The sequence below is a fragment of the Eumetopias jubatus genome, unplaced genomic scaffold, assembly GCF_037043125.1.
Source record: "Eumetopias jubatus isolate StellerSeaLion01/CBP00866 unplaced genomic scaffold, mEumJub1_p1.0 scaffold_10, whole genome shotgun sequence".
NCBI lineage: Eukaryota > Metazoa > Chordata > Mammalia > Carnivora > Otariidae > Eumetopias > Eumetopias jubatus.
This window is the reverse complement of record NW_028274816.1, coordinates 87,311,552-87,321,877: the sequence shown is the minus strand read 5'-3', so window position 1 is coordinate 87,321,877 and position 10,326 is coordinate 87,311,552. Positions and strand designations below refer to the sequence as shown.

General features: G+C 48.9%; 1 protein-coding gene across 1 annotated transcript; it reads left to right on the top strand.

The window, feature by feature from the left end:
- The first annotated feature begins 201 nt into the window (after nucleotides 1-201).
- Nucleotides 202-8,826, top strand: LOC148163362 (CMRF35-like molecule 1). Its single transcript, XM_088027054.1, has 4 exons — nucleotides 202-220; nucleotides 4,413-4,660; nucleotides 6,150-6,253; nucleotides 8,724-8,826. The coding sequence occupies exons 1-4, from the start codon at nucleotides 202-204 to the stop codon at nucleotides 8,824-8,826; spliced, it is 474 nt and encodes a 157-aa protein (XP_087883180.1).
- The last annotated feature ends 1,500 nt before the right edge of the window (nucleotides 8,827-10,326 follow it).

Sequence of the window (10,326 nt, the reverse complement as noted above, 5' to 3'; positions counted from 1 at the left end):
TATGCAGCCATCAAAAGGAATGAGATCTTGCCATGTGCAATGACGTGGATGGAACTGGAGGGTGTTATGTTGAGTGAAATAAGTCAATCAGAGAAAGACATGTATCATACGACCTCACTGATAGGAGGAATTCTTAATCTCAGAAAACAAACTGAGGGTTGCTGGAGCGGTGGGAGGGTGGGAGGGTTTGGGGGCCTGGTGATGATAGACATTGGGGAGGGTATGTGCTATGGTGAGCGCTGTGAATTGTGCAAGACTGTTGAATCACAGATCTGTACCTCTGAAACAAATAATGCAATATATGTTAAGAAAAAAAAAAAGAAGAAGATAGCAGGAGGGGAAGAATGAAGGGGAGTTAATTGGACGGGGAGACGAACCATGAGAGGCGATGGACTCTGAAAAACAAACTGAGGGTTCTATGGGGGGTTGGGTGGATGTGTTAGCCTGGTGATGGGTATTGGGGAGGGCACGTTCTGCGTGGAGCACTGGGTGTTGTGCACAAACATTGAATCATGGAACACTACATCAAGAACTAATGATGTAATGTATGGTGATTAACAGAACAATAAAAAATTTAAAGAAAAAAAGAATGTCTTCTCTTTATGACTGGACACAGTTGGAAACACTGGTTATAGGTACAAGATGTGGACTGGAATGTCCAATTTGGGGGGACATGCATAGGCTCAGGTGTGACCCAACAACCGTAGCTCAGGTTGACTTTATGGAGCCAACAGAGCCCCTTGGAAATACCTGACTGCTACCTTGCTTACAGAGTTCCCAGCAGCCTTACCAGGTGAATAAAGAAGATCAAATCCTGGCAGGTGCAGGAACCACAGGATGTTTGGGGAATGGAGAAGAAAGGAATGCACCCAAATCTATAGGTACTGCAGGCAAAGTCTGTTTGCAAGTATCTGGCTTGGCTTCTGACCACGAGAGCCTGTTAAAGTTCATCTGGAGATTCCTTATGAAAACTTGTAGCAAAGCAGGTTTTAAAGAGTCAACCACCCTTCCTGCTGCACTTATGTAAATAATCAGGAATTTTTTTTCTTTGAAACTAGACTTATTTTGCAAACAAATTAGTGTTAACATGGTTATCTTTGCTAATAATGAGGATGATTATAGAGACAAAATATGTTTCAATAATACATTTTGTACTTATCAGATTTTTATTCTAATCATTATAAATGGGACTAGGTCCTGATTCCTTCTAGTGTCTTCCACCTCCTGGCTACCACTCTTCACAGTAACATTTTGAGTTTTCTCCCACCTTTCTGACTTGGAATCATTGGGAACAAAAACTGCCATTTTTCCTGAACAACTTGATGAACACTTCAGAGAAATCAGCAGAATAGCTCACACATAGACAATCTTTGCGCCAATTGCTCAATGGGCCACTCAGACCACCAGAGACATTTGAACTACAGACTCGGAGGTTCTGTCTGATTGTCACAACCTGCCCTCACTCTACCTGAAGTTGCTTTGAGTTGACATCTAGAAGTCTGCTCCCCTGGCTGCCCTCAGAACTCAGAGACTGGCTTAACATTTGATCCAGTCATTAACCATTGTTTTATTTTTGTTTCCATAGAAATGCCTCTTATTTATTACCTGATGACTTCCTCCATAGTCCTAATGTTGAGAATACACCTGTATCTCTGTCTTCTGAAATGAGTTTGCCTAAACTGACCTACTGTCAGGACTAATAGACCAGTTCAATGGGAAGAAACATCCCACCAGCGCAACTTTTAATGTGTGAAACTTCAGAGAAGTTTAAATTGAAATTTTCTCTGACGAACCCAACTACATGGCAGAACAAACATTTGTCTACGAAACATTTACTGGTTTTCATCTTCCTGTGAATTGTGTTCTTTCTCTTTGAAGTCCCAAGCCCCTGCCCAGTTTTCTTAATTCAGGACAATATTTGTACCCCATTATGCCAACTGCCATGTCTGTGTGGAATCCCTATACATATGCTATTAAATTTTATTTTCTCCTGTTAATCTGTCTCATGTCAATTTGCTTCTTTGTCCAGCTAGAAGGACCTTGAAGGGAACAAGAACTCTTGCTCCCCTTCATTCCCTCGGGCTGGCTCACCCCACCCTCTCCTCCTCCTGCTGGCAAAGCGCTTGGCCGCTCTACCTCCTATCCTCCCATCCCGGAAGATTTACTGAAGGTGTCAAGTGTCAGGAAGAAGACCCCATGGGCTTTGTTTTAGGAAGGCTAGGGGTGCCTGGGTGGTTCAGATGGTTAAGCATCTGCCTTCGGCTCAGGTCCTGATCCCAGGGTCCTCAGATTAAGCCCCACATGGGGCTCCCTGCTCTGTGGGGTGTCTGCTTCTCCCCCTCCTTCCTGCTTGAGCTCTCTCTCACTATCTCTGTCTCTCTCAAATAAATAAAAATAAAATATTAAAAAAAAAAGGAAGGCTAGTCTGGTGGAGGCAGGTGGAGAGGGAGGCCGTGGGCAAATTGTCTTTAGGAATGAAGATGACAAGAAATTGTATTTTGAGCACATCTGAGCTGCTCACAGGGTAGACAGCTCTACAAAGGTGCCAGTAGCCAAGGGAAGTCCAGAACTGGGCTGGGGAAGGGGGAGGCAGGAAGTAGGTGTGCAGAGACTGGACATGGTGCTAGAGAGTGGGGCAGAGACCCTCCCCGGAGACAAGGTCATCAGTGACAGACTTCAGGGGATACTGAGGTGATGGGCTAGAGCAAGGAGAGGGCACACCTCATCACATCAGCCATACGATCCAAAGAAAGGCACTGCTTCTCTCCCAGTTATTGAAATTAGGAAGTAACTGAAGAAAAAAAATTAAGGGAAGTAGATGAGAGAAACTAAAAAAAATTAATTTGGAGAAAACAAGTCAGGTTGCTTCTGAGCTCAGTCCCAGTACCTGGAGGGCAACGGGCATCAGCTGAGCACCAGGGAGACAACCCAGGCAGGCAGGATCCCGGTTCTGTTCTTTCTCATCATCCAAGGTGAATGACATGGGGGCTTCAGGACAGAGGACCTGCAGGACTGGGACGGGACACAGACAGGGTCCATCCCAGGGGAAATGGCAGGACCTTTCATTCATTCGGATGCTTATTCATTTAAAAAATTTTTTTTAGTTTTGTTACCTGACAGGTACTAAGTTCATGATTGAGAAAGAAAATAAAAATAAATAACATAAACGGTGTCTGTTTTTTAGAGCACTGATTGTCAACCCTGGCAGATAGATGGATAGACAGATGATGGATCAATGGTTGCTTGGATAGATGAATGAATGGATGGATGGATAGATAGATAAATGATAAGCACATACATGCACAAACATATATACACATAAATAAATGCATGAATTCCTGAGGAACTTTAAAAGAGCATAGATGCTCAGCCTCTACCAGAGACCCACTCAGTCAAGATGGGGTTCAGGCATCTGGATCACTTAAAAGCCTGCACAACTGGTCTTGACTTGTAGCTAGAGCCGGGATCTTCTCTTCTGAAGAGCTCAGAGTAGAGGGAGGAAGAAAGGCAGCAAAGCAGGGGTGACAGGCTCTCTGGAGAGTTGCTCAACCCCACACATCAGGCTGCCGAAGTCTCTGCTCTGGATGACTAAAGACCAGACCATCCTCCAGTGTCATAAGAGCAACAAAGGAATAAGGGACAAAGTTCTCTGGTGTCACCTGAAGAGATCAAGTGGCTGCAAACAGGAGATACCATAGAAGAAACACTGTTTGATCTGAACCTTGAGGGATTAATATAAAGGTTTGATTCCTTCAAGCATAGAAGAGAGAACATCCCAGGCGAAGGAACAGCTTGTGCAAAGATATGGAGTCACAGAAGAGCAAGGTGTGTAGGTAAAAAAATAAGCAATCACCTGCATGAGTGTGTGTATGTGTGTGTGTGTGTGTGTTTAGTTTTGTGCCACATGTCGATTAGAGAGTGAGGCATTTTAGGTGTTTTGGGGTTAGAGTGTCAGGGGGTGGTTGGGGAGGGGGCTCCGTCCACTGTCTCACCAGGTCTGGGATTCGGAAATACACCTGGGGCTGCAGTGTGGGCTCTGTGCTGCTGGGGAGAGGTGTTGGCAGAAGGCAAGAGAGGGATCATTGTCAGTAGGATCGAGAGTGAGTGGAGGCACCTCTGTTGGGCAGTTAGGAGCCCCAAGGCGGACATCCGAGAGAGGGGACAGCTAAAGACATTCTGCAGGGCATTAAAGGGACAGGTGGGATGTGGCGATTAGACAGAGGGCAGAGGCTCCTGGCTGATCTTAGGGCAGTGCCAGATGCCCCAGAAGCATCCGGACCTGCCTTGGGCTCAAGGGAGGATGGCATGAATGTTGGGTTTCTGTCTTCTAGCCCACATCTCCATCTGCCAGGAAAGAATGGTGAGAGGCACAATGATGGGCACACTGGTCACAAGCTGTGCCTATGGCTGAGGATGGGAATCCTACGAGAAGTGGTGGTGCCACGCTTACAACTGGAATTCTTGCAAAATCATTGTTAAAACCACTGGGTCAGAGAAACTGGTGAAGAAGGGCAGGGCGTCCATACAGGGCAATCACAGCCGACACGTATTCACCATGACCTTGGAGGATCTCTGGTATGACGACACAGACACCTCCTGGTGTGGGATAGAGAAAATAGGAGATGACAACAGGTTCAAATTTTACATGCTGTCAACCCAGGTAGGCACTACTTTCTCCTGTGCTCTGGGTCCCTGGTACCACCCACAGAAGAGTCAAGACTGTTCCTCTCTCTTCCCTGATGGAGGGAGAGGAGTCTCTAAACATGCCTGAGACTCCACCTGTGTGTGCGTGTGTGTGTGTGTATGCATGTGTGAGCATGCGTGAGCAAGTATGGTGGGAGGCACCAAGAGTCTGGGAAAAACTGGAAGAAAGAGCAAGCCCCACATCTCTGCATGTCTCCATCTGCTCTCCCCAGAGGGAGCAGAGAAGCAGAGACTCGGGTAGGACAGGCTTGTCCAGGGAAGGCAGCTCCCCTTTTCCCGGTCATGTCCACCCTCAGTGCAGCCCCAGGCTGAGTGGGGCCTTGTCAGGTGTGCAGGGAGGAGTGGGTGCTAGAAATCCATTATCTTGATGGTCTCAGCTATAGGACAAGAGACCCTCTCCCTGCCCCCTCCTTCTTTCCCTCCTTCCTCTGGCAACATAAGCACAAAGGAGCAGGCGAGGGACTCTGAAGCCATTTCTGGGACAAGGAAAGGCAAACTCCACCAGAGTGCAGGGACCCCCTCTCTGGCTGCCTCTGAGCCTTGGAGGGGACTCTGGGCTCCACTGCAGCTGCCCCAGAGGCACTAGGGCCTCCCTGGAGACAGGCTTGGAAAGGGAGTCAGGCTGTAGCACCCCCACACACAGCTCCAGATCTGGACCTCTCGGTCTTCTCTCCAACATACAGACCCACAGACACACAGACACATAGACTCTAAATAGGAAATACATCTGCTACTCTTTAGCCTATTTAATAAGTAGAGAAAGACTTTCCACACTTAGAATATGGAAATCTGGTGTGCAAATGTGTGCAGTGGACAGGTATGCTGGTGTAGAATGTTCCAGACATTAACTGAAAAAGACAACAAAGGTGGGTGGGTGAGTGCAAGACTGCAGGAGGAACTGGGGCCAGAGATTTGGAGTCTGGACCTTCCAACCAGACAAGACTTCACTGGCAGGCCCGGTGCAATAAGAAAGGCCCTGGGGAGGCAGGCAGGACCTGAGGGACAGCAGGGCTATGGGCTCTGGGTGGCTACAAGAGACGGGGTTGGCGGGGGGGGGCGGTGGCCCTGGGCCAGCCAGCTCGTAGGTCATAGAGCTTCAAGGCAGGTGGCACATGCCTGCTTCAGGCAAGAGACTCAGAGAAGAGCTGGCCTGGCTGATTGAAAGCTCTAGGAGTGGGAACGTGGCTCTGACGTGCTCAACTGTGCCAAACAGGACCCTGAGATTGAGCTGAATGTAATTGCTCCAGAGCTCCCCACCCAACATGCCTCCCCCGGTGGTGAACTGGTGTTTCTCTGCAAATGAAGTAATTGTATGTTTGGGATGAGAAACCAAAAGATGCAAGAGCAGACCAACGTGTCTGAGTGATGAGCCTAAGGCAGAAGCTTCTTCAACTGGGGGTGAGGAGTGGAGAAAGCTCACACCCTGCTCTGCTCTGTGTGTTTAGCACCAGATCCAACAGATTTTCCCAGGCCATGACAAGAACCACACTAGCACTTTCATTTACCCAAGGCATCAACAGCCAGCCCGTGACTCTGATCAACCCCATCGGTAGGTGAGAAGAGCTGGACCCCAGCAGACCTTTCCCACGGCTGCCCTGTGACCGCTCTGCTCGGGGCACTCTGTCACAGTTCCCACTGGTCCCACTGAAGGTTCCTGTGCAGGGGAGAATCAGCAAGGTCTGCCCTGGGCCCCCCCTTTATGCCTCTGAGCACTTAAAGTGCTCCTCATTCCCCAAGAGGAACCTAACAAAGTGCTTCAGCTGGGCTGCAGGAGAGAAGGCTCTGGTCTCCTTCTGACCTGCCTCCCAACCCACAAGAACCTCAAAGAGATGTGGGTGGTTCCAGGCCAGAAGGGAAGTGCTCTGTATTCCTTTCCTGTGGCTTCTAGAACAAATCACCATCAACCTGATGGCTTAGGACAAAAAAAGTTTTATGACCTTATGGTTCTGGAGATCAGAAATCTGAAGTGAGTCTCCTTGGGCGAAAGTCAAGGTGCTAGCAGGGCTGGTTCCTTCTGGAGGCTCTAAGGGAAAAGACCTTCCTGTCTTTTCCAGCCTCTGGAGGCCCTGCACCCCCTGGTTTGGGATCCCTTCCATCCTCACAGCCAGCAGTGGTGGTCGAGTCCTCCTCACATCACATTACTGGGACACTGGCTCTCCCCTGTCCTTTCACTTTTAAACACGCTGCTGATGACATTAGGTCCACCAGGTAACCCAGGATAATCTCCCCATCTCAAGGTCAGCTGGTTGGCAATCTTAACTCCCTCTGCATCATGAATTCCCCCTTGCCATGTACCCTAACACATTCACAGGTTTGGGAGTTAGGACATCTCTGAGAGGGGTCGTTATTCTGCCCACAGATGGTCACGGGCAGGAACCTGTTCCATGGATCCAGCCCTGCCCTCCCCAAGTGCTAGGGAAATGCTGGGAAGGAGTGGGAAGTTGGGATTCCTGCTTTCTCACATTCCCAACATGGTAGAGAGGCTGGGACATCAACATGAATCCCACCCCTCCTCAAGAATCATCCAAAGCCAACCAATTAGCTCTTTCATCCAAGGGCAAACACACTGCCCCAGTTTCACCCCATCAAAGACCAGGGTGAAGGTGCATTCCCTCCCTGGGTCCTGTCTCCCATATCTCCCTCTGCCAGCTTCCTTCCAGCTTCAGTCCTACTTCTTACCCTTCTCCAGGACCCTATTCCTTGGAGCCTGGCCCTGCTCGGCAGTTTGTTCAGTCATGCCTCTGAATGAGGCAAGGCACTTGGTTCATGCTTCACAACCAGCTTCTGTCCTACTGGTGACTGTTTGGAGACTAGTTGTTCTGTTGAGTGGGGAGTGGAGGGTGCAGGACTTTGAGGAGACCAAGGAGCATGGGAAGAAGCCTGTGGGGTGGAAAGATGGGACAACAGCCCCACAGGGAGTGGAACTTGGGAAAAGAGTACAGTGGCTTGAAGGATATTTTGAGGAAGGGCAAAGCAGCATGCCCTCTCTCTCCAGAAAACCACCTGTGAAAACCTCATGACCCATCATGCTCAAGGCAAGTGAAGGACAGAGCAAGGTTGGTCTGCAGGGGGTCCTGGCCTTGCTTGTGGGGGAGAGGATGAGGCCGATGGTAAGGGGGTCAGAGAGTTGATTAATGAGGTCAACCACCAGGGGGGACAGATGTAAGCAATGGCCCATCATTCATCTAGACCCCGTGTCCACTATACAGGTTGTATGAGAGAGAACACCTCATATGTGCTACCATGTGGGGTCAGAGCTGGGAGAGACCTCACCCAGGAGAATCCTGAAGGTAAATAGCCAGGTGGACAAGGGTGGGGGATGTTCCTCTGCTTCAAAGAGGTACTATTAGATCAGAGATGGAAATTTGGGCAGAACTGACACAAGGTAGGACATAAGTAGAATGAAAAGACAGGCAAAGGTAAAGCCTTGAGCTTGGCTGGCCTGCAGGTGAGGTGGAAAGAAATTGTGGGAGAGCAGCCAAAAAAGCAGGAAGAAATCAGGGGGCAGAGGTTCTGGACCCCAGGCTAAGCCTGCAGGGAGGCCCCTAAAGACTTGGCCTTAGTTGGGCAGGATGGCTGTGCCCTCAGAGGGGCTTCCCTGGCAGGGGCCAAGTCTTACATTTCCTGCAGGTCTGGGCTCAGGAGTCAGGTCAGGGAGGAAGGGGCTGTGGCTGCCCTTGAAGAGAGAGCTCACTGGTGTCACCCTGTTCCCTGCACAGGGCCCTGCTATGCAGCCTCCACTTTGTGCTCTTGAACTTTGTGGAAGTGCCCCTGCTCAGGTTCCTGCTGTGGAGTGTGGTGTGTCTGAGCCCGAGTCGGGGGGACCCAGGGGGAGAATAGAGTCAGCCTGAGCAGGAGAAGCACAGCTCCCATGCCATCAACACCCCTGCACCCTCTGACCTCTGAGCAGGGAATGGGCAGTGGTTGAAGTTCCAAGAGTGATCTGGTCCCTGTTAGGTGGGGACTCCCCTCATCCTGACCTCAGGAATAAACTCTGGCTCCCTCCCTGCTCTGCACAGGTCGGGGACCCTGGCCTCCACTGTAGCAGCCAAGAAGCCTCCTGTGTGGATCCTCCTGATGCCTCTTTTCTTTATGATCCTGGAGTGGCTCTGCCAAGGATAATGGACTATTACAGCGTTCAAGACTCTGCCAATGATGGGTTTTAAAATCCAGACCATCCAGTAACTATAAAGCTGGAATTAAACCAAAAAGCTTCCGAGTGTTCTACATGGTCAAAGACCCACGATGGGCCAGGTGTACAGAGGTCTGCTGATTCCACCTCCTCCTGGAGTAAGAATCGCCTGAACGTAAGATAGAAGACAAGGTTGGACCATCTCTGACCTGCATCCCATCTGTTTGCTCAATACATTTCCTATTAAATCTATGGCTTTCCTGGGCTCCTTTGAGATTATTTCTTTGGGACACTATTTCAGTCTTTTGTATGTGAGAGGACGACCCTTCCATCCTAGAGGGTCCAAAGTGACTCTAAATTGAATGCTAGAATCATAATGTGTCTGGCAACTGGGAGGTGGAAGACAACAGAAGGGAGAGACCTAGATGTTGCCTTTTAATCCCCTCAAAGAGTTCCCAACGAGGGCTCCCCTCATATAGATGTGAAATTTCACTGATGGCCAGGAGTGGATAAAGAAAAGCATAAGGACTTGGGTTTGGAAGTTATTTTCGGTGTTTGTATTTTTTAATTTTTTTTTATTAGAGAGAGAGAGCATGCCAGCTGGAGGGGAAGGACAGATGGAGGGTGAGAATCGCAAGCAGACTCCACGCCCAGCATGGAGCCTGATGCAGGTCCCGATCTCATGACCCTGAGATCATGACCTGAACTGAAATGAGGAATCCAACGCTTAACTGTCTGAGCCACCAGGTACCCCTAATTTCTGTATTTTTTGAAAAAAGAGTATCATGGTATATATATACCTCACATATTAGAAAGTCTTCACAAGGGGTTCCTGGGTGGCTCAGTCGTTAAGCATCTGCCTTCAGCTCAGGTCGTGAGATCGAGCCCCACATTGGACTCCCTACTCAGTGTGAAGCTTTCTTCTCTCTCTCCCGCTCCTCCTGCTTATGTTCTCTCTCTGTGAAAAATAAATAAATAAAATCTTTAAAAAAAAAGAAAATTTAAAAAATTAAAAAAAAAAAAGTCTTCACAAGCTAGGTGTACAGTTGAATGAGCCTTTTTAAGCAGGAATACTTGGGTTACTGTCATTGCAATCAAGATCTTTAGGGATATGGATATCTGACTATAAATTTGTCAAAACTAAATGAAGTTACTCTTTTTCCCCCTGTAAGTTATAAGTGTTTTGTGGGGAGGGGCTTTGAAACAATGTAAATATCCATGTGTCCCTGTATCTACAGCAGTGGCCTCCAAGGACAGGGGACTCAGACGGTGGTCACAAGAACAGTTCATTTCTGTCCCTCCATTTGTCCCTTAGCCACCCTGGTCCTGCAGGTGCAGGGCTCCAGGGACAGTCGGGACTTCTCCATCCAGACAGGACAAAGGAGCAGCTCAGATCTGTCCCCATCACGCCTGTGATGCTGTCCATCCCCCTGCCAGCTCAGACCACCATCATGCCCTCTTGGTTTGACCTAAAGTTTGGTCTTTCCACC

Bases quoted from the DNA above. Each gene is read 5' to 3' on its own strand.
- LOC148163362 (XM_088027054.1), top strand. The intron at 4,661-6,149 runs GTAGGCACTACT...CTGTGTGTTTAG, and splicing joins TTTACATGCTGTCAACCCAG to CACCAGATCCAACAGATTTT. The intron at 6,254-8,723 runs GTAGGTGAGAAG...TGCTCTGCACAG, and splicing joins GACTCTGATCAACCCCATCG to GTCGGGGACCCTGGCCTCCA.